Below are 23,280 nucleotides of genomic sequence, written 5' to 3'. Positions count from 1 at the left end.
GCGGCGCAACGTCATTTCAATGCTGGTTTCGACTGTTCTCAAAAAAAAAAACATTCCACGTCCTCGATTCTCTTTTCGCCTTTTACAGAAACACCAAAACCATTTCTGACCACCACCACATCCGTCAACATGGCCGCCGAAGCCGAATACTGGACGTTTCCAACCGACAAGGAGCTGTTTGATCAGGACGAGCGCATCTCGTTTTCGAAGCTGGACAACAAGTACATTGCCGTTCAGGACGACGGCACCGAATACGAGTTTGACGAGGGCCTGAAGCGCTGGATCCCTATCATCGACGAGGCGCTTATTGAGCAGCAGCAGAGGGGATACATGGTGCCCGGGGTGGATGATGATGATGATGGGTCGGCGCAGGGTGTGAAGAGGAAGATGGGGTATGGGGATGATAGAGAGGTAAGCTTGCCGCGAAGAGCGAACACACCACCATTTTTGCAACATCGGCTACGTGCTGTGTGTTGTTTTCCTTTTTTTTCTTTTTTTTCTCTCTTTTTTTTTTGTTTTTTCTTCTTATCCTTCCTTCACTACCTACCTCCGTGATGATGTTTCTATACGCGAAGAGAAGGAAGACACCATATCACACCAGACAATCTGAGAACAATAAAGAAACTTTTTCGCCTCGATATATCCGTTCCTCTTTTCTGGATGATGTCAAAGCACCACCATCATGCAATCCGAAGGACAGAACACTAACCATACCTCTACCTTTTCTTTCTTTTCCCCCCACAACAGGATTCCTCACAGAATGGCACCTCAACAAAAAGCAAAAAGAAGCAACGCCCGCCCCCGCAACCAAGACAAAACACGGCCGTGTACGTCACTGGTCTTCCGTCGGACGCGACAGTCGAAGAAGTGGCCGAGTTGTTTTCGCGAAAGTGCGGGGTTATTGCCGAGGAGATTGACTCGGGGAGGCCGAGGATCAAGATGTACACGGACGGGGAGGGAAAGTTTAAGGGGGACGCGCTGGTGGTTTTTTTCAAGCCGCAGAGCGTGGAGATGGCGATTATGTTGCTGGATGACACGGATTTTCGATTTGGGGAGGGGGGAACGAAAATGAGGGTTCAGGCGGCGGATATGAGTTATAAGAGAGTGAAGTATGATGAGGAAAAGGGGGATGGGGAGGGGGGGGAGGGGGGAAGGGGGGTGAAACAGGAGGGGGTAATAACAACAACAAGAAGGCCAGTCAGGATAAGCAAAAGATTATTAGGAAGACGCAGAAGTTATCGGCCAAGTTGGCGGATTGGTCGGATGAGGAGGAGGAAAAGGTGGGTGGGGGAGGGGGGAAGTGGGACAAGGTTGTCATTTTGAGGCACATGTTTACGCTGGAGGAGCTGGAGGAGGATCCGGCTGCGCTGTTGGACATCAAGGATGATATCAGGGAGGAGTGTGAGACGTTGGGGAAGGTGAACAATGTTATTTTGTATGATCAGGAGGAGGAGGGGATCGTGATGGTCAAGTTTGGGAGTCGGGAGGCGGCGGAGAAGTGTCTGAGCAAGATGCACGGGAGGAAGTTTGATGGGAGGACGGTGGAGGCGTTTTTTGCGACGGGGAAGGAGAGGTTTAGGAAGAGTAGGGATGCTGGGGGGGAGGAGGGGGAGGAGAGTGAGTAGGGGGGGTTGGTTTGGGTAGGTGTAAGTGTTTTTGACCTTAGGGGCTAATCGACAGTGATTCCAAGAAAGATTCTTCTTGTCTGGTGGGGGCAGTGTTTATGAAGAACTGGAAGACATGTCATTTGTTTCTGTCTGAATATGGAAGAGTCTCATATGGTAAGCTATCTAGACATGATAGGGCTGGTTTTTGTAAATGAATCTTTTTTTTTGTCTTCCTCTCGCCGGGAGAGCAGAACAGGGGGAGGGGGGGTGTAAACACCACCAAGGGGATAACGACGGGATCATATATTACTGTATTATTATTAAGAGCCTATCATCAGGCACATGCATTATCCCAAGCGCCTGACACATGTCCTCCAAGAGGCTAGGTAGCTAGTTGCGGGTTCGCTACACGCAGCTGCACTGCTGCAGGCAGGTGTAAGCCGCGGCAGTGCCGGCGGTGATCACCACGCCGATGCTTTCTTTGCAAAAGACGCCCTCGGCTGCGCACTTTGCCGTGTCGGCCTGGATGGAGGCGGTGCCAAAGTCGCACCGCAAGGTCCGGACGACAAGGTCTTGACGGAGGGAGACGAGGGGCGAGGCGAGGGCATGCCGTTGGGCCAGGACCAGGAGGGTGAGGAGGGTGAACTGGATGGTTTTTGTTAGTGGAAGGGGATAGCTGGAACAAGGGGTGATTTACCTTCATTTTTGGGCGGTGGACTTGGGAGATTTCTTGGGTTGGTGGGTGGGTTGTCCGAAGGAGGCTTAAGTGAGACCGAAGCTGTCTTGGGACCCTTTTTATGTTCCGGCAGATCGGGGCGGTGATGTCAGGGTTTTTGATGAACCCGTCTTCATTCCAGCCGTGTTGGCTACCTTACCTAGTGTGTACATTCCTTCTGTTTCGGGGTATCTCTCGACGAGACTTTGCCGGAAGCAATGGGTGTTGGGCTGATGCGATGGCTTCCGGCTGATAGCGGGAGGGTTTAAACTATTCGCGGTCTGATTTCTAAATGGGCCGTGATTTGTCTAGTGTAGGTGAGAATGCCAATAGGGAGTCTTTTATTCCGTTCGAAACGGATGAGAAGCCACAAGCGATCCGGATACACGCGATATGGGCAGTCTCGTATTCTCCCAGCGCCACTTCCCACACATCTAGCCACAGTTTCCTCGTCGTCATTAGACCACAGATATCCAGCACCACTCTTTCTATTCTCTTATTCAAGCCCACAACATACCAGGCTGATACCCTAGGACGACAGGCATTCACAAAATCTGCAAAGGTCTCCTGTTGATGTGTTTGGATCCTTCTCCTTCACCATTGATCCGTCCTCATCGCACGCCCAGCCCAGCTGTGGTTTGTTCATCATGTCTCTTCGAATCTCGTTGCGGACCTTCAAGTGAGAATCACGCGCTAAATAGACAGCACCAAGCCTTGTCTCAGTTCATCGGTGTGTTCAAGATAGCTTGCTACGCGGGAGTCATGTAGAAACCGTCCTCGTCGACAGTGTGGAGATTGTGAGATTCTCATTATACCGTAATTGTATGGGATTCAGGATAAGGTAACCAAGCGGTGCGGGAAAGTTGTTTGGCTTGGTGCTGTGTTATATTTCGGTCCGTATCACCTCTCGTTAGGCAGGTAACACACTAAGAAGGTTTGAAGATGATGCTGCTTTGCATTCTGATTGTTTCAACCCACGGAAGATTTTTGACTTGAGAAGGACTGGCGAGACTTAATGAAAGAATATAACGTTTAAGGGTGCCCTAACTCGATGATAACTCTCACCTTGGACAGAAATTTGCGGTCCAATATGCAGTGCTGTAGTATCAGACAAAGCAGATTATGAATTAGTAACAAAACTCACATAGATTTCTAAGCTACTAAGCTGATGAGAGAAGCCACCAAATCAACCGATTAGGCTTCAAATACCGCAACAAACGCAAGCCACTATTACACACCATCAAAGCAGAAACATCCTTATTATTCCCACATCAACCTCTCCTTCATCAAAACCACCACCCCCTCAGCACCACAGCAGCTTCAAAGCGCCATATTCCTCTAATCAGCCCCTAAATACCACCGGCAGGGGGGTCGAGAATGACGTTGACGCGGCAATAGCAGATCTCGAAGCAGACTTGCTCAGGGGCTTGATCCGTCGTAGTAGGTGTCCATTCCAGCTCTCCATCCAGAGTGCAGGAGATCCCATTGCGTGAGCAGAAGACGTTGGGGTCCCCACCACCAGGGACAGTCCCCGGTGAGCATTCGATCACGAACGGGGTGACAAGGTCTTGTCGTTTGGCCGGTGCCGAATCGGACATAACGGGCGAGGCAAGGGCCTGGTGAAATGCGGTGCCCATGGCGAGGACGGTGAGGAGGGAGAACTGGATAGGCATGCTAGATCAGAAAGTGGATATTGGCAGTTGGCACCTATCGAGGGACATACCTTCATTGTGCTGGACTTGGGCGAGAGGACAAGAGAAAGCAAGCTGGGCAGGTTGTGATTAGATGGATTTTGTGGTGAGCTGATATTGTCGACTGAAGAGCTTGCAGGTTCCAAAAGTTCAGTCTGAATTTGAGGGTCTATGTGATCCCTTTATAGTTGTAGAGCTAAACGAATAAGTGGACTCGTTTTCGGATGAACATAACGATGTTGAGACCCCCTGTTGCGGATACGGTGATTAGCTGTTGATCTGTCTTGTAGTTTCGGCCCGCATTGTGGTTCTCCTCGGTGGCTTATCTTCAAAGAGGGTTTGAAGAACTCGCCGGAGATGACAATGTCTTGCAGTCCGGTAACTATGTTCCGAAGATCGCCAGTTTGCTTCAGGTTGGACCCGAAGGCTAAGAAATGATTCCGAAGTGTCTTGGATTTCTTGGGTCCGCCCAGGCAATTCGATGGGGAAGTGCAGATATCGGCGATGCTGATGATATCCATTTTGAATTACTACTGGTACGCCTCAGAAGAAAGAACCCACCTCAACCGTCACTTGATCAAGCGGGAGTGCAAGTCAAAGACTACAATTGGATGGAGATCAAATCCATTATCATGATCATATCGGCCAATCCAAACCATTATTGTCTCCAACAATAACCACAACTACCCCTTCCCCCCCAAGTTTAGTCTTTCTAGATACGGCGCACCGGCCTCTCTGTGTCAAACAGGGGGTCGACTCCGGGGACAACATTCCTTCTGCATTGACACATGCTGACGCACCGTTCATCAAATTCCTGACCCCGAGCGTACTTGTATCTCGTTTCTCCATCCACATCACAATAAAAGCGCTGCGATGTACACCACAGGGCGGCGTTCCGAGCACGCCCAGGAACCGAAAAAGGCGAGCATTCGAGTTTCCAAGTAAAGGTAGTCGTGAATTCGCTCTGGTGATCCGGCTTGGATTGTGGTGACGAGTTGCCTGATTTGACGATTTCCAGTACCAAAAAGGCGGTCGTCACAAAGGCAAGGAGGTAGAACTGCCGAGTTTCTTGGGTCAGGAAAAATAAGCGAAGAGCGGAGCGGTGGTAGAAGGACATACAAACATCTTGATAAAGTCTCAATGAGGACTGAGTTGTTAGTATCGTGGACAGGTGTTAGAAGTTAAGTTGAGGCTTGATGAGATCAAGATGTTGTAACTATCTGCCTACCTCTATACCTAACTTCAACTTCTCATCTCGGGATGGGATTGAATGGGTCTTTATGGCATCTAGATCGCAAAAGATTGTTGTGGAAACACAAGGTAGGTTCCTTTACGCTCTTTGCTTTCAGGGCATTTCTCCTGAACACTTCAGGGGCCGCTGGAAATATTTTCAGAACCTCCGGCCGCCATGAGATTCTCGGCATAGAGGATGATATCTTGACACTTGCTCATTGTTGTTGAATCCGAGTCAGAACTTGGAGGAATGTGCCAGTGGCGATCACGGTGAGGAGCGAGAGCTTTGTGGGAAGATGAAAGATCTCGAACCTTGTAGGTCCCGTGAGCAGTTAAGGGGGTGAGACATCGTGCTGATCAGCAGTTGTCTCATAACTCGGCCCGCATCGACTCTCTTTCTTCAATGAAGCGAAAAAGGCGGCGCCGTCTCCTGAATATTGGCAGACGTCAGACGTGAGATTTCCTTTCACATCTCTGAAATATCTTGGTGGTCGCCGCGTTGATGTGTCGTCCAAGGAGCTTGGGCCACTTTCCACTACAGCTCCCAAACAGCAATTTGATTGGTTTCACCCACTCATCAATTGTTCAAACATCCAATCTGGAAATTCTTACCCATCTTACCTCTGAGAGGTTCACTCATGATTCTGCTTTCACAGGCCAATTCTAAAACCATGACAATTCAATTGAGACTAACTGGAGGCTTATCTCGAGCACTGCTCAGCAACGGGGTGCGGGGAGGTGTCAAGCTGTCAACATACCCTCATATTATTACCACCGCCCGAGCTCTCTCATCACTCACATCAACAACCACAACAACAACCACAACAGCAACAACCAGACCAGAAATCCTCAGGCTAGGGAGTCATCAATCCTCACTTATCCTAAGAGCAACCTATGCATCCAGACCCAACTCTCAAACCTCCACCAAAAACGTAGCACTCGAAGAGCAAGCCCTACTCGCCGCAGCAGAAAAAGCCAAGGGTGGGCAGCAACAGCAACAGCAACAGCAGCAACAAGGCCACGGAAAAAAGGAAAAGACCGGTATGTCATCTCCCTCATCATTTTTCAACTGACACACACCAAAGCTAACACCCCCAACCAGAATACCCCGAACGCCTAATGATCTACCACGCCGGCACAGGCAGTAAGCCCCCCCCTCCCGCCTCCCCCACCTTATATCGTATCCCCATTTAAGCTAACCCCCCTATCAAAGAAACAACCTTCCTCGGCACCCTCCGCTTCGCAACCCTCCTCCTCTTCGCCGGCTTCGGCCTAGTCCTAACCCCCCACTACATCAAATCCGGCGCCCCCCCCCAGTACCCCCTCGCCTCCCTCGCCTGCGGCCTCATCCCTCTCCTCTACGTTGGCTACTTCACCACCCCCTTCGTGACCTTCATCCACCTCCGCCTGCCCCCCTACGCCCGCTGGTCGACCCCCATTCTCCAGCGGTTTGCCAAAACAGCCCCGCCAAACACCCAGGTCGATATCACCACCCTCAGCCTGACGGGGACGCCCCGCCACTCATCCATGATGCTGTCTGATCTCAAGCCGACAAGGGAGCGCTTCGGCATGGTGAATTTCACGCGGGATACGACGGCGGTCAACGAGAAGAGGAAGTGGTGGAGGTGGAGGGCGGTGGGGAGGTTCAACATCCAGGAGGGGAATGAGAAGAATTGCAGGGCGGGGTGGGTTTGGAAGGATATCGCCGAGGGGATTGGGAGTAGGGCTGGGGAGAAGGGAGTGGGTGGTGGCGGGAAGAAGACTGGGCAGTAAAAGGGGAGAAAGGGGGCAGGGTTGTTGTATGACAGAAGGAATTTGTGTATGCGTGAATATGTTTTGACAGGAGAAGCTGGCCGGGTGGGGGGGTTGTGACTGGAATGAAGAATGACGCTCATCGATGGAACCAGTTGACCAGATATAGCAAAAACATTTGTATCATCAGCAGCCGGGTGGGCTACTTGGCCAAAAATTGCCAAATGTGACATTGAGAGATAAGGACGAACAAACGAAAAAGCAAAGCTACTCGCCATCCTACAGGTTACTCCGGACCTATCACCATTTTATGTACCCCCCTTTCCCCCATTCCGATATAACTCGCACACATTTCAACCTACAACCGTTGCATCTATTTCTTCATCCCCGCCAGATAAGCCGCATCCCCCCCCTCCCTCAACTTAGTCCCCTTCACAATCACCGCCTCCTCCATATCAACCTGATATTTCTTCATAGCCTGCTGATACTCTGGCACAAACGCCCCCAAGATCCTGATCGCCAACAGCGCAGCATTAGTCGAGTTGTTGATACCCACCGTAGCAGTAGGGACGCCTCTCTGTTTCTTTGTCAGCCACCACCACCACCATCATCATCATCATCATCACTCAAAAGGTAGGGTACATACTGGCATCTGCACAATACTCAACAAACTATCAATCCCATCCAAGTGCGTAGCCTTGACCGGCACACCAATCACCGGCAGCGGCGTCTCAGAAGAGATCATACCCGGCAAATGAGCCGCTCCACCGGCAGCAGCGATAATCACCTTGATGCCCTTGCCAGCCGCCTCGTCGGCCACCTTCATCATGTACTTTGGTGTGCGGTGGGCCGAGGTGATATCCAGAGCATAGGGGACGTTGAACTCCTTCAGGATGTCCAAGCCAGCTTTGAGGACGGGGAGGTCAGAGTCGGAGCCCATTGTTACCAGGACCAGGGGCTTGTCACTGGAGGCTGCCACAGCAGACAGCTCTTGGGCCTCAACGTGGTTATCGGTAGCAGGTTCTACGGAGGCTTTTTCCGCAGGCTTGGCCGAGCCGTTGGTCTCCTGGGTAGGACGGAGAGTTTCCGAGGTGGCCTCGAGGCGGTCAAGTCTGATTTGGTCGACGAGATCGATAAAGGGCTTCGCCTTGGCCTCGAGCTCTTGGACTGAGCAGAATCCGGTGAGGGTGATGTGACCGATCTTACGACTAGGCTTGGACTCCTTGTTGTATAGGTGGAGATAGACGTCCATGTCGTCGTCGTATGTGCTCCGCGCCAGACCGGAGAGGTGGTGGTGAGAGTCTGGCTTGGCTCCACCGAGAATGTTCAGCATGATGGAGGACTGGACCCTGGGGATGAGTTTGTCCGGAACCGGGAGATCAAGAACAGCGTGGAGCTGAGCCTTGTACTGGGACATGTAAGGGACTGCCTCGATAGTGTAGTGGCCAGAGTTGTGAGGGCGAGGAGCAACCTCGTTGATCATGAGAGAAGCTGAAATCGTATTAGCTTGCTGCGTCAAGACTGATGGTGCAATGGCTTACCATCCTCGAGGAGGAACATCTCTACGGCAAAGACACCCCTCCCCCACAATGTACTGATAACCTCGGTAGCAAGTTTCCTCGCCTTGTCACAGATATCCTCAGAGACGTCTCTCGGGGGCATGAACACCTTGGTGCAAATGCTGTCCTCGTGAATGGTCTCAACCGCCGGGTAGGCGACACAGTTCTTGAGCTTGCCGTCGCTGTCCTCTGTCCTGATGACCATAACAGCGAGCTCCTTGACGAAGGGAGCCCACTTCTCGGCATAAAGAGGCAGTGTTCCCAGAGCCTTGATCGCTTCCGCAAAATCATCCTCGCTGTCGACCTTGAAGTTTCCTCTTCCATCATAACTCCCCTTGCGAGCCTTGAGCATGAATGGGAAACCAAACTGCTTGCCAGCCTTTTTGAGCGAGTCAAGGGCGGCATCGCCAGACTCGATGGCTATTTGCTCAGCAATAGGGATCGTCTTGCCGCTGGACTTGAAGTGCTCCTTTTGGAGATACTTGTCCTGAATGAGACGGAGAGTTCTCCATGATGGGTGAATTGGTGGTCTGTGAGTAACAATCTCACCGTTGATCTCAACGGGGACGCCATTCTTCTCAATGTCCTCGAGCACCTCGGTGTCGACGTGCTCAATCTCAACTGAGAGATAGTCAGAGCGGGCAGCGAGCTCTTTGATGCGCCCGGGGTCCTTGAAAGAGCCAACAACGTGGCGGTTGGTGTTGTGCGCCTGCTTGGCCGGCGCATTGTGCTCATCCAAAATGGCAATGTCGATTCCCAGGGGGTTCGCGGCCTCACAAAGCATGCGGCCCAACTGCCCTCCACCCAGCAGGCCGATGACAGTGTTTCCTTCGTTCATATCGTCGTCTTCTTCTTCTTCTTCTTCTTCTTCTTCTTCTTCTTCTTCTTCTTGCCCCTCCTCTGGTTTGGTTGTTGTTGGTGTTGTCTGGTAGGGTTCGTCGGGTTCCTGGATCTCCTGAAGCTTCTTTTTCCTGCCACTCAACGCTCTTCTTAGTTTGGTCAGTGACAGCCTATGGCCCATCGACTTGAGGGCGTTGGGACGGGGAGCCGGATCCATACTAGCTAAACCTTATACTTCGGTTGAATGACTCGAATTTGATGTCACCGTGCCCTTGTAAAGTCCTCGATTACTGAATCCTGATGCTTGATATGGCGGGGTGAACCTCGTCACCGAGGGGCAAAAAATGCTTTCGGCCAATCAGAGCACTCAAAATGCCCGCTGTCAGTCTCTGATCCCCCACATTCGCGGGGAAAATCTGGAGTTTGTCAACTGAACTCCTGCAACTTTTTTCACGAACAGATTCAGAGTTTCCCGTGAGCTGGGTCAATGAGCACACCTGTTATGGGAGAACAGTGCACTTACTACCTTAGCATAGCGCCCATTATCCTACCATCTTACCAGTTTGTAGACCTTGACTCACCTAGGTGAGCTTCAACTGTGTAAGTCTGGGGTGGGGTAAACCAAGGCTCGCGAAAGACTCACTCACCATCAGATGAACTCGTAGCATTAGAGATCTTATTGAAACTAAATCAAATTGAATTATTCGAAATGGCGAACCCACTGAACCAAGAGTTCATACAGTAAGCTGGCCCTCATCACTCACTTACTCGCTTACACCCCTGTCCTCTCTCATAGCTTGTAAGCCATCCACATCTGGTAGATACACTCACTTACACCACCATCTTCACATAAACCAGTCCCCTCAAACTCTTCGAGGTTGCCAAAAATGAGAAACGTCTATTACACACCTCCGCCCCCATGGTGCGGTACAGCAAGGCAAGCCTCCTCTCACTATCCCATAACGACCCCTATTCTAACCCCTTTACCAGCTCGCCTTCCGCCAAACAGTCCACCACTACGGCACCGACCTCTGCTGGACCCCCATGGTCCTCGCCAAAGAATTCAACCGCAACAAATTCGCCCGCGACAGCGACTTCACCATCTCCACCGCCGGCCCCCAACCACCAACCATCGTCCAATTCGGCGCCAACGTCCCCCAAGAACTCGCCCGAGCCTCCTCCCTCGTCGTCCCATTCGCCTCAGGGGTAGACCTCAACTGCGGCTGTCCCCAATCATGGGCCTGCTCCTCCACCCTTGGCGCCGCCCTCATGGAAAAGCGAGAACTAGTCCGCGACATGGTCCTCGAAACTCGATCCCAACTCCACCAAGACGGCTGGGATGTCTCAGGGTTAGAAAAGGATATTAACAGCCCCAAAGGCAGGAGCGTCAGCATCAAGATACGAGTCCACAAAGATCTCCGGTACGTCTCCCCCCCCCAATCCCCCCTTCCCCTTTTCCACCCCATCCTAACCCCCCGTTTAGAAAAACCATCGACTTCATAACCACCCTCCTCGCCCCCTGCTCCCTAACCACCACCCGACCAATCGACTTCCTCACCATCCACCCCCGAACCCGCCAAACCCCCTCCTCCACCCCCATCAACGTCGAGTCCCTCTCCATCCTAACCTCCACCTTCGGAACTCAAGTCCCCATCCTCCTCTCAGGCGACGTCTTCACCCTCGACTCCCTCCCATTCACCTCCCCCTTCCACAACACCCTTTCCTCCTCTTCTTCCCCACCAGAGCATAACATCCCCCACCTCTCCGGCCTAATGTCCGCCCGCGCCCTCCTCGCAAACCCAACCCTCTTCTCCGGCAGAAACTCCTGCCCCTGGGAGGCAGTCGAATACTTCCTCAACAAAACAATCAAAGCGCCCATGCCCTTCAAGCTCGTCCTGCACCACATCAACGAGATGTGCTCCCCAGGCATGGGCCCAAGCCAAAAAGACAAGGTCGCCTTGCTGAACAAGCAGGAGAGGGCAGAGTTGATGAAGGTCGGGGACATGGTTGAGTTGATTGACTTTCTCGAGGAGAAGAAGCCCGGTGGGATAGGGAGGATGTGAATATATATTCAACATAAATTTTTTTTTGAAACGGGTACAAAGGTTTAAACACTATTTATTGAAACTTTTGTCATAATAATGATACTTACTCCTGCCGCCACCATCCAAATATCACTCACCACACACACACAGACCGATACACACAACGGACAACACATATATCATCTCTCAAACCATAGAGATTCTGCCTAACTACAATCCCCCATTCCACATCGCCTATTAGCATTGAAATAGAAGGAAAGGTAAGAGATGAAACGGAGAGAAAAAAAAAGCAAAAAAAAAAGAGGGATATCAGAATATATAAAAAAAAAAATATGATACACCAGAATCTGAACCCCTCGATATGAAAACCCTCCTTTCCTGGTTAAACCACCCCCTAAATATCCCGTTCGCTAATCCTTGGCGCCGGAAACAACAACAAAAAAACTCCAAAACAACAAATAAAAATAATGATAACGTCAATAAAAGAGTCAACCGCTGAAGAGGGAAGTGCTACCAGTCCAATCTCTCGCACCCCCATTATCTTCCTCAATCAAGACCCCTTAATCTCCCCCTCATCCTCATCATCCTGCAACTTAATCTTCTTCGCCTCCCTCTCCGCAGCATCCACCGCATCCTCCAACTCGGCACTCTTCCTCTTGATCGCCGCCAGCATCGGCCCAGGGGACACCAACCCCCCACCACCACCATCCCCATTCTCATGAACCCCCAACTCATTCGCCGCAGCCTTCAACGCCGCATCCGAATCTCCATTCTCCACACTCGCCCTAACAGCCGCCGCCCTCCTCTCCTCGGCCGACGACGACCCCTCCCTCTTCACCCCCCCCTCCTCCTCCTTGACAACCCCGTTCCCATTGACCCTCCCCCGCCCCGGACTCTGCGTCCCAGCCCTATCTGTCCCCACCGGCGTCGGCGTCCCAGTCCCCGGACTATCAACCTCCATCATCCCCCCAAGCCCAAAAGCCACATCCCCCCTCCTCCTCGTGCTCTCCAGCCTAAACTCCGGACTGGGAGGACGCTTCTCCTGCTTCCGCAGCGGGTTCTCCCTATAAAACTCACACATCAAATTCACCCCCAACGCCGCCATCTCCTCCGTCCCCCCCAAGTACACCCACCAGCTCTGGCCCCTCACATCCCCAATCTGCACCTTGTTCACCGTCGCCGAGAAGAAAATCGCCGAGATGGCCACCTCCCTCGTGCTCAACACCAACGGCAGCACCGTCAGACACGCGTCGTTGCAAAAAGCCCAGACCCCATCCCGCAGCTTGTGGTTTTTGATCAAATCCAGCTCAGCCAGCAGGTCAAAAATCTCGCCGTAGGGGTTATTAATCATGAGATCGAAGGTAAGCGTCTCGAGCATGATCTCCTCAAACGCAAGGATCGAATCCCGCCACCGCCAGTATTCCTTCGATTGTTCATCAATAATCAGCTTGGTGTTCTTCTGAGCCACCTTGGCGACAGCAATGATCAAGTCCTTCGTCTTGCGGCAGTTTTCCTCCGTCTTATTCGCCAAAAACAACGATGTGGCGGCGATATTCTAAATCATTTTTCCTCGTGGTTAGTTCGGTTTCATCCAACTCTCCCAGGAATATAGAAACCCTCCTTACATAGTGATGTATGCCCCCATTCTGCTCGACCATGCTATACCGCATATAAAACCGATGAAAAAACACCGCCGCCACCCAAATCGTAATCTGCGGCAGCTCCAGCAACATGCCCGCCTGGTAAATAAAATTCACCCCCTTTGCCCTCCTCAACCTCTCCTCCCCAATCGGCAGCCCGTCCATGATGCTTGGCGTACTCTTCACCTCGTCCAGCGTGAACAGCCACTGCTCCCTCCTCTGCTGCTGCGACCTCTGCGGGCTAGACATGGCAGGCGAGGGGGCGCTCCGCAGCGGTCGCGGCGGCGGCGGCGGCGATGTCCTGGAGGAATAAACCGGGGGCGACGGTACAGCAGGCGGCACTCCTCCTCCTCCCTCGCGCCTTCTCCCAGTAGTAGCAGGCGATGACGACTGCGAAGTGTTGTTGTACTCTGCGATAAACGGCGGTTTTGGCGGGTGAGCGGGTGCTTCTCTTGGTGGTCGGTATCGGTCAAAGTTGTTGGAAGAAGACATTTCCTTGCCTCTTAGTTTCGTGTCGTGTCGTGTGTGTCGTCTCGAAAAGATCAAGAGACAAAAGCAACTACTCCCTGGCTCGAGCGGCGGCGGCGACTTGCTTCCTTCGGTGGAGAATCGAATCGATCTCTCTCTCCCCCTTGCTCATGTGTGGGACTCGATCTCGTTCATTGAGCTGTCGTTGTCGTTGTCGTTGTCGTTGTCGTCGTTGTCGTCGTCGGAATCGATCAAGGCGAGCTGGATCACTGCTAGAAAAGTCGAGCGACGCGATGAAGAGTTGTAGGCTGTTAAGCTTGAAGGTTGGAAAAGCTGAAAGCAAACAATCACCCCAAGATTCAAGATCCCCCAAGCCTTTATCGGCCTTTTTTGGCAAACCACTTAAAATGTGGCCCGTGCGTCGGTCCCAGCAACCTGTGACGCCAGCGCAGCTCGCACATCTCGCCGCCGCATCTGGGTAGGTACCAAAGTACTTCTTCAGAGGATGAAAATGGGACCAGACCAGTCTTTGTATTCGGGTATCAATTCACAGCTAGCTACTATACATTTAACATCCCCATTATTTCCGGCCCGGTTCCTCCCCTCTCTGACTTGCAAGGAAGTGATCCCTAAAAGTCACCATACAGACCGGTTGCATCATTACGACCCCATAACTTGACAGTCCGATCATGTCCACCGCTGACGATCCACTTGCCGTCCCGGCTTACATCGACACTCGCTACTGGGCCAGTATGGCCGCTCAGCGACTGAGCAAGAGCCCAGTCATCAGCCGAGAAAATGTTGACCTTGTGGTCAAACCCAGACGACACCAAAAACGTCCCAGACTTCTTTGGCAACTGGTTTCCCTTGTCGTCCTCGCCTGGTGGCTTCCCGTCAACGGGCTCATCCATCCCCTTGAACCATCTGACATCTGATACCGCGCTTGTGTGCGCACCAATTCCGCCTGTCCTCTGCACTTTTCTCACGTCCCAGCATTTGATCCATCCATCTGCCGAGGCCGTGAGGACCCGGTGCCCGTCCGGACTCCAGTCCAGCCCGTAGATCGGCTTGATGTGGCCATCCAGATGCCCGTCGAGAATCATGACTGTCCGTCCCGACCGCAAATCCCAGATTCTTCCAATACTGTCCAAACCTGCACTGGCCAGCAAGGACCCGTCGGTGTTGAAGCTTACGGCATACACTCCCCGCGAGTGTCCCTCTTGAAGAAGCAGTTCGGTTGTTGTTTCGACATCCCATAGTCTCCACGACGTGTCCTCAGACGCAGATGCGAGGTATTTTCCAGAAGGGTGAAACTCGACACGGCATACTCTTTGCGAGTGCCCAGAGAGCGTCGACAGCGGTGTATCTTGATTTAGCGACCAAAGATGAACCTGGCCCTCTGCACCACCCGAAGCAAGGTTGACCGTGTCCTCCGAGATGTTGGCCTCGGGAAGGGTAGCACCAGGCCTCCAGGCCAAACCGCTGATCTTGTTGGTATGTCCTCGCAGCGTCTTGCGATGCTCCAAAGTCGGTATATCGATAAGCTTGACTTGACCGCCCCAATTTCCAGTCGCAATCATCTGTCCATCTGGTGAAAACCTCGTCATGCTCACATGACGATCTCCCGCAGTCTGACTGGCTTGCAATTCAAACGTCTGAAGCCGCTCCTTGATCTCCTTCCTGAACTTGACATGGGTACGGAGAGGAATCGTAGCCTCCTTCTTCTGAAACTCGACGCGCCGTTTCGCTCGGGGGATCGTAAACTTGGCGATTTCTATTCGGGCATCGAGAAGCTCCTGTGTTCCCCGAGAGTAAAACTCTTCCTCTTGCTCTTCCGCTTCCTCGTCGTTGCCAGCATCCTGCATCTCCACATCTGCGCTCTCCTGGCCTGTCGCCTGCTGCGCCTGCTCGGTAAGAAGCTCTCGTAACCTGTCGCGTCGATCGACCGGTCCTTCGCCGAACAGCGTGATAGGCTCGCCTAACTCTCGAAGTTTGGCGCGGACACGTCCATCGTCGGTTGGGACCGCGATAGTGGCGGCGAATCGCTTGCGCTCGAATTGTGAGATGATGGCTGATGCTCTCTCGGGCGCAATGCCTGCGCCGGCCCCGGGGATGTCATAGTCGCGGTCGATTGCTGGGACAAAGTCAGTACATGGGAGACAAAGTGTTTGGGGTGTTATCGGGGGCTACTCACGAATGGCATCTATGTCAATACCTCCACTTCCTCGGTCCTGCAAACGACGATGCGGGTCAGTTCGAGTTCGGGCTGTAATGTTGAGCGGCTGCGATTCATGACAGATAGGGGTGTGGATGATAGACCTTACCTCAGTGTCAGCCTCCTCAACATACGCCCTACGTGATGGGTGCATCATGACTGCGGTGGGTATTGATTTGTTTGTATTTTTGGCTGGTTCCTGGTCATGATACTTGAGAAATGCGGCTTGCACCCCCAAGTTTGAGCGTCTGAGCTCCGGCAGGCAACCTGCCATCGTTTATGCAGGGGGTTTTAAACCCTAACCCTGGCCTAAAGCGACATCTGCTTTTAGCCTTGTTTTTCACTTTTAAAATTAAGGTTTTCCCCATCATCCTTTCACATTGCTACTCGGCACCTTTCTCCGAGAGGTGGAGGCATCAACACGATATCCTCTCCTGTGGCTTGCATGGCTTTGTTGTTGAACCGCCTCATGGGAGGTCTTGGAAGCCTTTGTGCTACGGGTACCGGTGCCTGACACCCGTCTGGCTTGTTCTCCTTCTTGTTAGGGCAGACAATGAAACGTGCTGGCGTGCGATTCAGGCATGAAAGACACTAAATCAGCCACGGGCATAACATGCTGATTTGGCATGACATCCCTCAGTTCCATTACGTACCGGTTTGCATCGGAACGGAGAGCCTGCTTTGCTTCCGTGGATTACATGGCCGTATTCGAGGTCGGGGAAGCTGGGCATGAACAGGTACCCCAGATGACCAAGGAATCTGGCGGCAGCACCGACCCTTCAAGACGCAGAAAAACAGGGCGATCCGGGACTGAAATGACGGCCCGGACCCAATGAGCGGGCTCTCCGGTGGGTGCTGACACGAATTTTTTTTTCTCAGGCTCCCGCTGGTTGGGACTTTTTAGTGGGGGATCTGGGCGCTTGTAGGTAGTTGCAGCGGGCATGGCACCACTAGGCGGTGCCAGACAGCGCCGCATGTGAGACCGCCCGGCCGCAGGACTGGACCGTGAACCACACGTTTTCTTGAAATGTTCAAAAATCAAGGTTCCCTCCTTCTCTCGCATTTTCCCACGCGAACAGCGACCTTCTCCAGGCTCTCACCACCACGACTTCCCCGAACGACCGACCCGACCATCAATGCATATCCAAACGACCGCGCAAGACAATTCTTCTTCTTTCTTCAAGTACCAGATGCGTGCGACTCCAAGCCACAAGGGACCGAGCCGAGACACTGAAGTGCGCGCTGACGCTGGACGGCGTCGTGGAAAGCCTTGAACGGTTTACCTTTTTGCGACCTCCGGATTTTATGAGACTCGGGTTCGCACGTTATCGGCTCAGGACCTTGGGGGAAAACCAGGTCATCTGATTTCGATACATTGACGAGACATTGACAATTGACATATTAGACGACAACACACGCCACGGCGACCACGACGACCATGATTGCAAAGGCGACGCCCGCGCTCAAGACGGTGCGCGGGTTCAACAACACCCCCGGGGCCTCTGGCGATGAGGACTCTGATCATTGCGGCTGCCCCGCGGCCCCAAAGACCCCTAGCAGGCGGGCCCAGAAGGCGACCCACCTGTTGGACGACGTCGTCAGTGCTAACTGCAGCCCTATGCTGAAGCCCGTTACCTCCCCTGGCATAAGCGGCATAGGAAAGTTGCGTATGCAAATCGAGAACTTCAGCCTCAACAGCAACGATACGACCGCCGCTTCTTCCCGTGCCAGCTCCTTGACCCGCAGCAGCGAGCACCAGGCCTCCTCGCCGTTCTCCAGCGAGACTACGATTAGCAGCGGCCGCCGTGACAGCCGCCCCCTTTCCCGTGGAAGCACTTTGAAGAGCCGCACCAGCAGTAGCGATGAGACGGCTTCGGTGGGATCTACCAGTTACGAGATCAACCTCGAGCACGACTTTGTCAGCGATGTCCCCAACGCTGCTAGCGAGGCTGTGCCTCCCCGTCCTAAGATGACGGCGGACGACTTTGAACCTCTCAAGTGTCTCGGGAAGGGAACCTACGGAACCGTCTTGCTCGTCAAGGAGAAGGCCACAGGCCGCCTTTTCGCGCAGAAGCAGTTCAAAAAGGCCTCTCTCGTCGTGCACAAGAAGCTGGTGGAGCAAACCAAGACGGAGCGCCAGATCCTCGAGAGCGTCAACCGTCACCCTTTTGTTGTCAAGCTGTACTACGCCTTCCAGGACCAGGAGAAACTGTACCTCATCCTCGAGTACGGCCAGGGTGGCGAGCTGTTCACTCATCTCAGTACGGAAAGGATGTTCAGCGAAGAGACTGCCGCCTTTTACATGGCCGAGATGGTTCTCGCCTTGTCTCATCTCCACCAGAACCTGGGCGTGGTTTACCGCGATCTCAAGCCGGAGAACTGCCTCCTCGACTCTCAGGGCCACCTTTTGCTGACCGACTTTGGCCTTTCCAAAGTGGCAGTTGACTCGGACACGTGCAACTCGATCCTGGGAACGGTCGAGTACATGGCTCCCGAGGTGATTCAAGGTAAGAAGTACGGCAAGGCGGTTGACTGGTGGTCTTTGGGCGCGCTTGGTTTCGATCTCATGACTGGGAACCCCCCCTTTCGCGGACCAAACAACAAGAAGATTCAGGACAACATCATCAAGCAGAAGTTGGTGCTGCCTTACTTTTTGGGTCCGGACGCGAAGGATCTCCTTACCAGATTGCTGCGCAAGGATCCCGCCAAGCGCCTGGGGAGCAACATGCCGAAGGATCTGGAGACGATCAAGAAGCACAGGTTCTTCCGCAAGATCAACTGGAAGGCGCTGCAGGCGAGGGAGGTGGAGCCGCCGATTCAGCCGTATATTTCTGACCCGGAGCTGGCGGAGAATTTCTCGGCCGAGTTTACCGAGTTGAGCTTGAGTCCGGTTGTGTCGAGGTTTGATCAGGCGGGGAGTTGGGGCGGAAGGGAGATGGGGAGTGTGCCGGGAGTGGGCAGGAGGGAGGTTGTTGATAGGGATGATCCTTTTGGGGGTTTTAGTTTTGTGGCTTCGAGCAGCTTGTTGGAGAGTCATGGGTTTGGGGGGATGCAGAGGGTTTAGAAGGATGAGGTGTGTGTATGGGAAGGGGGAGACTAGGGAGAGAGACGTTTTTGAATTGGGTGAAACAAAATGAAGAGACCTTTGGCGGGACAAGAGACGGAAGAACTTTTTTTTTTCATTTGATTTCTAATTCGGGCAGTTGGGCGAGGCGTTTTTGGTTGTGAAAAAAAAAAAAAAAAACAGAAGCAAGCGAGCGAGGTGCAATTGTGGACACATCATTCTTCTATCTTTTACAGAGAAAGAAGTTAGAGCATGGCCAACCAAGCAGAGAGCAAGCTAGACCGACTGGAGGTTACAGTATTTCTACTATAGAGAGAAAGAGTGAGAGAGAGAGATAGAGAGAAGAGTGAGGTGGGGTTTGTCAATGGGAAGTTTGCTCTTTTTCCTTTTTTTCTTTTTCTGTTTGGGTTTGTCCTGTCCAAAACTGTCTTGCTATGCTTGTTTTTGGTGACCGAACTGCCGTATCTCGATGTCAGTCGTCATCGGCGGCCTCACTTTTGTTTACTCATGATATCCTAATCACAACTCCTAACAAGGGATCGACCATCACTCTTCCTGGACTGGATTGGAAAGCGTTATGTGATGTGCCTGCTGTACATGAGCAAGTTTGATGACGCGTAATTCTCACACTTGGCAAAGGGTGTAAGAAGAGGCTTGTACAAGTGCGGATGGGATGGGATGGGACGGAACGGCAGAGAAAGCGTATATCTGCCCCCTTTTATACCGAACTATTTGCTGGCCAAGGGGATCCCGAACCCCTGGGGAGGGGGGTTACTTTGCGTAATCTGAGACGAACAGGTTGGTGAAGGAATAGAAACGAGGTGGTGGGGGAGGGGCAAGCCAGCCACCCAGAGCGGGAACTAGTAGGATCTACAGTCTTGTCCTTTACCTTTCGAGAAAGGCCCAGGCTGGGACAAATGCGACTATCTACTTGGTCCTCACCATGTCAGACCTAACTAGGCTGGCCGTGACCGGGGATCACTGCCCCTCTGACTGTCGTGCACCGTTCAACAACCAGCCTGTCGTCATCCCGTCTTCCCTCATCCCAACGTTCGCAATGTTGGCCCTGAATAAATACATACCACAGACACAATCTTGATCGACAAAGTGCTGTTACACCGCAGTGCATTTGGCACACTAACGCTCGTCTGAAGTTTAGTTGAAGAACCAAGCGCAGCCCAAAAGCTCGGCAGTTTATTATTCGCCTAGCCCAGCAGGGCAGGCGCTAGACTGAGTTTGGTCGGTTGGTTGGTGTTAGGTATTGTAAGTCGTTCCTGGAGCGGGCCGGGGGAGGATCTCACCACCACCGCATCTGGGGGTTAGCTGTTCGTTGCCCTTTTTTTGGGCGAGGGACGTCATTACCCTTCCCTCTCGCTGTTCGTTTCACGGTGATGGTGCGTGCCATGTGCCGTGAGGGAGGAAGAAAGCAAGAAGGTAGGTGTTGTTGTTCTTCGGGTCCGAGGATGACGGATGTCGGTGTTGGTGTCTGGGGGGAGAAGGGATGGGCAAACGTGGACGGTTGGCCGAGCGTTGCATGTCCGTCAGCCCGTTTCTTTTTTCTTGAGACATACGTATGTCTCCTATCACACAAGGATCGCACTTGGTGTCTGAGAAATGGACTGGCGTGGATTGGTTAGGCAAATGGGAGCGGCTGAGAAAAGACCGGACTGGGTAGGTACTGCCGCGCCGCTTTGCATATTGAGGAGGTCTGATCTGACTGACAACCAAGAGGAGGAGCATGGCAAGCGCCGAGGTGAAGGATGGACGGGGAGAGGGGGCTTTCATTCCATCCATCCATCCCATCAGCAACCGCATGCATCGCCCCGGGTTCGTGGGAGGAAGGAGGGGCTTGCATCAAGGAGTTACAAAATAGGAATACTATGAAAACCGTCCCTGCCCATCATAGAGCTGAAACCTCCCCTATAACTTCAGGCGGCCTGTCGTTCTTCTTTTTCTTCTTCTTCTTTCCGGCCGGAATATTTTCCTGACCTTATTCCAGCCCTATCGTCATCTCCCCCCCCCCCCGCCCCCTTGCCGTTCTCGTTCCTGCATCAGCAACACATTTTGGGGGTTTGTTTGTGAGAGAGTCGTTTACTAAGTTTAAACGGCCCCTTCTTCAAAACACAACCCAGCAAGCGCTTTGTTATGTGTGTATCTTTCCCCCCTAGCAACCGCGCCTTCTTCTACAAAAATAAGTCAAGAAAGAAGCACTAAAGAGTTTGCCGCCGCCGCCTGCCAGCCCGCGCGTTACACCAGTTCGTTAAGCTGCCAGCCCGTCGTTGCAGAAACCGTCACTGGTGCGAGTGTGGGATTGTCCCCGACCTAAACTAAAACACCAAAACCGTTCTTCATATATCTAACGGATAGGAACTGGTCTTGAGAACGGTTTTTTCAGTCTCTTTCTTGGCTTGATACCGAATACAACCAACCAACACCTTTTGTGTACTTTTCCTCGGGCAACTTATTTTGGTTCGCCAGTTTTTTTTTTGATTTTTTTTTTTGTTTTTTTGGAATTATTGGTCCCTTGTGTGTTGGTTTCTTTTGACGTTGTTGCTTGTTCTTCTTGGTGGTGTATTTTCCCTCCCGGTACGCATTATTTGACACAATGAAGAGAGTTGGGGGCAAGTCGTTGGTGGCCTCGGCGTTGCTGGGTATGTCTCTTTCACAGCACCAAGCCCACATTGCATGATACTGACAACCATCATAGGTGCCAGCCTGGTACAAGCCGACCCTCAGAGCATTTGTGCCACCGACAACATCTGCTACAGCATCGCCGTTCCCACCTCCTCGGCAAGCTCAAATTCGGGCAACATCTACTTCCAGTTGAAGGCGCCAACGTCGTACTCATGGGTGGCTCTGGGCACCGGCTCGCAGATGGCTGGCGCCAGCATCTTTGTCATGTACCAGGACGGCAACGGCAACGTGACGATTTCGCCACGCCTGGGAACTGCCCACAGTCAGCCCCAGTGGGACCAGAGCAGCACAGCGGCGCAACTGGTATGATTTTGCTTCTCCCAGATCGTTTTGTAGGAGTTTGATCCTTTCTGACATCACCTGCAGACGTTACTCGCTGGAAGCGGTGTTGCTGGTGGAATCATGACGGCGAATGTTGCGTGTGCGAACTGCGAGTCCTGGAATGGGGGTGACATGTCTCTTCAGGGGACCAGCGTGCCTTGGATCGCAGCCTGGAGATCGGGATCTTCGTTGGCGACGACAAATAAGGGCGCCACCATCTCTCAGCACGGAGGTAGCGACCATACCGGGTTCAATATCGATTTGACTACGGCAACCATCAGCTCCGATAGTAATCCTTTCCTTACCTCCCGCGACACTGGTGGTGGCGATGGTTCCGGTTCCAGTTCCGGTTCACCCGCAGGGGGCAATGGGATAACGCTGGCTAGAGGAAACCCCAATGCCGCCGCGATTCTCGCAGCTCACGGTGTTATCGGGGCTTTGGTTATGGCAGTGCTTTATCCTTTGGGCTCCCTTCTTATGCCGCTTCTTGGGAGATGGTATGTCCATGGAGCGTGGCAGGTGATCACTTTTGCTCTGATGTGGGCGGCTTTCGGTCTCGGTGTTCAGAGCGCCAAAGACCGGAATATGGTGAGTGTCTTTTTCTTCTTCATGAGACCCCTGCCAGAATTTGACTGACAGCCATTGCAGCTCTTCACACAGACGCACACGATTCTCGGTACCGTGGTTGTTGCCTTCTTTGGGGTACAGCCTGCGCTCGGCTACATTCATCATCGTCAGTATGTTCAGACGCAGAGCCGCGGTGCCGTCAGTTACGTACACATCTGGCTCGGCCGGATCCTGATGCTGCTGGGCATCATCAACGGTGGGTTGGGCCTCCGGCTTGTCGGAGAGCGGCAAGAGCTCGTGATCGCCTACGGCGTGGTTTCCGGTGTTATATTCCTATGTTATATTCTTGCCAAGGCGTTTACGGTTATTGGGGCTCAGAAGGCACAGGGGAGGAGCTATAAGGAAGATCGAGTCCCTGGCAACATGAGGAGGCCGTACCAAGAGTCGAGGCGGCATGGTGGGAGGTATGCTTAGAGGGTGGGTTTGAGATGGGGGGTATTGGGATTAGATGTATGACATCGGGTGCTCATAGATACATCTGGGGTTGGCATATGCGCGGGGTTTTTATCTAGGTTTTTATTTTTTTATTTTTATTTTTTGGCTCGAGTTGGGCGTGAGTTGTTGAATTGGTACCGAGTTTTGACTTAGATTGTTGTCTTTGTGCCAGTCGGTGTGAGAGTTGAGGCTGAGCTATGATGCAGTGATTAATTCATTCGAGGCATCGATGAATGATAAAGGCTCGAGTATCGTCCACGGCGTTCCTGAATTTCTTGAATGAATGAGTTCGGATGAAGTGAATAAATGACAAGTGGTGATAGCTGGGGCCATCACGTGACGCGGCCTACCGATGATTCCCGGCAACTTTTGGG

The 23,280-nt window shown here is 52.6% G+C and overlaps 12 protein-coding genes across 12 annotated transcripts; 6 read left to right on the top strand and 6 right to left on the bottom strand.

Moving 5' to 3' along the window:
• Positions 1-34: 34 nt before the first annotated feature.
• Positions 35-1,625, top strand: QC764_109200 (uncharacterized protein; the record flags this gene model as incomplete). The annotated part of the gene is given in 3 exon segments (XM_062942188.1): positions 35-411; positions 748-1,197; positions 1,203-1,625. Coding segments are annotated over 3 exon segments (1,155 nt in total). The 5' UTR covers positions 35-129.
• Positions 1,626-2,068: 443 nt separating this feature from the next.
• Positions 2,069-2,215, bottom strand: QC764_109189 (uncharacterized protein; the record flags this gene model as incomplete). The annotated part of the gene is made up of 1 exon (XM_062942187.1): positions 2,069-2,215. One exon carries the CDS (start codon positions 2,213-2,215, stop codon positions 2,069-2,071), a length of 147 nt encoding a protein of 48 aa, XP_062805112.1.
• Positions 2,216-3,456: 1,241 nt separating this feature from the next.
• Positions 3,457-4,051, bottom strand: QC764_109180 (uncharacterized protein; the record flags this gene model as incomplete). The annotated part of the gene is made up of 2 exons (XM_062942186.1): positions 3,457-3,983; positions 4,046-4,051. The coding sequence occupies 2 exons, from the start codon at positions 4,049-4,051 to the stop codon at positions 3,672-3,674; spliced, it is 318 nt and encodes a 105-aa protein (XP_062805111.1). The 3' UTR covers positions 3,457-3,671.
• Positions 4,052-4,725: 674 nt separating this feature from the next.
• On the bottom strand, positions 4,726-5,734 carry QC764_109175 (uncharacterized protein; the record flags this gene model as incomplete). The annotated part of the gene is made up of 2 exons (XM_062942185.1): positions 5,133-5,734; positions 4,726-5,070 (listed from the first exon to the last, which is right to left on the bottom strand). Exons 1-2 carry the CDS (start codon positions 5,136-5,138, stop codon positions 4,726-4,728), a joined length of 351 nt encoding a protein of 116 aa, XP_062805110.1. The 5' UTR covers positions 5,139-5,734.
• QC764_109170 (uncharacterized protein) lies at positions 5,676-7,019 on the top strand (the record flags this gene model as incomplete). Its single annotated transcript, XM_062942184.1, has 3 exons — positions 5,676-6,287; positions 6,349-6,390; positions 6,460-7,019. Exons 1-3 carry the CDS (start codon positions 5,885-5,887, stop codon positions 7,017-7,019), a joined length of 1,005 nt encoding a protein of 334 aa, XP_062805109.1. The 5' UTR covers positions 5,676-5,884.
• Positions 7,020-7,371: 352 nt separating this feature from the next.
• Positions 7,372-9,743, bottom strand: QC764_109160 (uncharacterized protein; the record flags this gene model as incomplete). Its single annotated transcript, XM_062942183.1, has 3 exons — positions 8,540-9,743; positions 7,645-8,489; positions 7,372-7,575 (listed from the first exon to the last, which is right to left on the bottom strand). The coding sequence occupies exons 1-3, from the start codon at positions 9,612-9,614 to the stop codon at positions 7,372-7,374; spliced, it is 2,124 nt and encodes a 707-aa protein (XP_062805108.1). The 5' UTR covers positions 9,615-9,743.
• Positions 9,744-9,841: 98 nt separating this feature from the next.
• DUS4 (tRNA dihydrouridine synthase) lies at positions 9,842-11,533 on the top strand. Its single transcript, XM_062942182.1, has 4 exons — positions 9,842-10,138; positions 10,256-10,319; positions 10,388-10,818; positions 10,881-11,533. Exons 1-4 carry the CDS (start codon positions 10,107-10,109, stop codon positions 11,458-11,460), a joined length of 1,107 nt encoding a protein of 368 aa, XP_062805107.1. The 5' UTR covers positions 9,842-10,106; the 3' UTR covers positions 11,461-11,533.
• QC764_109130 (uncharacterized protein) lies at positions 11,447-13,574 on the bottom strand (the record flags this gene model as incomplete). The annotated part of the gene is made up of 2 exons (XM_062942181.1): positions 11,447-12,997; positions 13,068-13,574. 2 exons carry the CDS (start codon positions 13,572-13,574, stop codon positions 11,993-11,995), a joined length of 1,512 nt encoding a protein of 503 aa, XP_062805106.1. The 3' UTR covers positions 11,447-11,992.
• Positions 13,575-14,179: 605 nt separating this feature from the next.
• Positions 14,180-16,521, bottom strand: QC764_109120 (uncharacterized protein; the record flags this gene model as incomplete). The annotated part of the gene is made up of 3 exons (XM_062942180.1): positions 15,875-16,521; positions 15,745-15,781; positions 14,180-15,684 (listed from the first exon to the last, which is right to left on the bottom strand). The coding sequence occupies exons 1-3, from the start codon at positions 16,037-16,039 to the stop codon at positions 14,180-14,182; spliced, it is 1,707 nt and encodes a 568-aa protein (XP_062805105.1). The 5' UTR covers positions 16,040-16,521.
• A 380-nt stretch (positions 16,522-16,901) lies between these two features.
• On the top strand, positions 16,902-17,039 carry QC764_109110 (uncharacterized protein; the record flags this gene model as incomplete). The annotated part of the gene is made up of 1 exon (XM_062942179.1): positions 16,902-17,039. The coding sequence occupies one exon, from the start codon at positions 16,902-16,904 to the stop codon at positions 17,037-17,039; it is 138 nt and encodes a 45-aa protein (XP_062805104.1).
• A 164-nt stretch (positions 17,040-17,203) lies between these two features.
• Positions 17,204-18,829, top strand: QC764_109100 (uncharacterized protein; the record flags this gene model as incomplete). Its single annotated transcript, XM_062942178.1, has 1 exon — positions 17,204-18,829. One exon carries the CDS (start codon positions 17,204-17,206, stop codon positions 18,827-18,829), a length of 1,626 nt encoding a protein of 541 aa, XP_062805103.1.
• A 1,519-nt stretch (positions 18,830-20,348) lies between these two features.
• Positions 20,349-23,217, top strand: QC764_109090 (uncharacterized protein). The gene is made up of 4 exons (XM_062942177.1): positions 20,349-21,480; positions 21,537-21,826; positions 21,890-22,432; positions 22,493-23,217. The coding sequence occupies exons 1-4, from the start codon at positions 21,435-21,437 to the stop codon at positions 22,883-22,885; spliced, it is 1,272 nt and encodes a 423-aa protein (XP_062805102.1). The 5' UTR covers positions 20,349-21,434; the 3' UTR covers positions 22,886-23,217.
• Positions 23,218-23,280: the final 63 nt, after the last annotated feature.

This window comes from Podospora pseudoanserina, chromosome 1 (genome assembly GCF_035222485.1).
Source record: "Podospora pseudoanserina strain CBS 124.78 chromosome 1, whole genome shotgun sequence".
NCBI classification, from domain to species: domain Eukaryota; kingdom Fungi; phylum Ascomycota; class Sordariomycetes; order Sordariales; family Podosporaceae; genus Podospora; species Podospora pseudoanserina.
This window is presented reverse-complemented; position numbering and strand designations above follow the sequence as displayed.

Coding starts and splice junctions, on each gene's coding strand:
- DUS4 (XM_062942182.1), top strand. CDS start 10,107: ATGGCGAACCCACTGAACCAAGAGTTCATACA. Junction 10,320..10,387: donor TACACACCTCCGCCCCCATG/GTGCGGTACAGC, acceptor CCCCTTTACCAG/CTCGCCTTCCGCCAAACAGT. Junction 10,819..10,880: donor CGAGTCCACAAAGATCTCCG/GTACGTCTCCCC, acceptor CCCCCCGTTTAG/AAAAACCATCGACTTCATAA.
- QC764_109090 (XM_062942177.1), top strand. CDS start 21,435: ATGAAGAGAGTTGGGGGCAAGTCGTTGGTGGCCTCGGCGTTGCTGG. Junction 21,827..21,889: donor GCAGCACAGCGGCGCAACTG/GTATGATTTTGC, acceptor CATCACCTGCAG/ACGTTACTCGCTGGAAGCGG. Junction 22,433..22,492: donor GCGCCAAAGACCGGAATATG/GTGAGTGTCTTT, acceptor CAGCCATTGCAG/CTCTTCACACAGACGCACAC.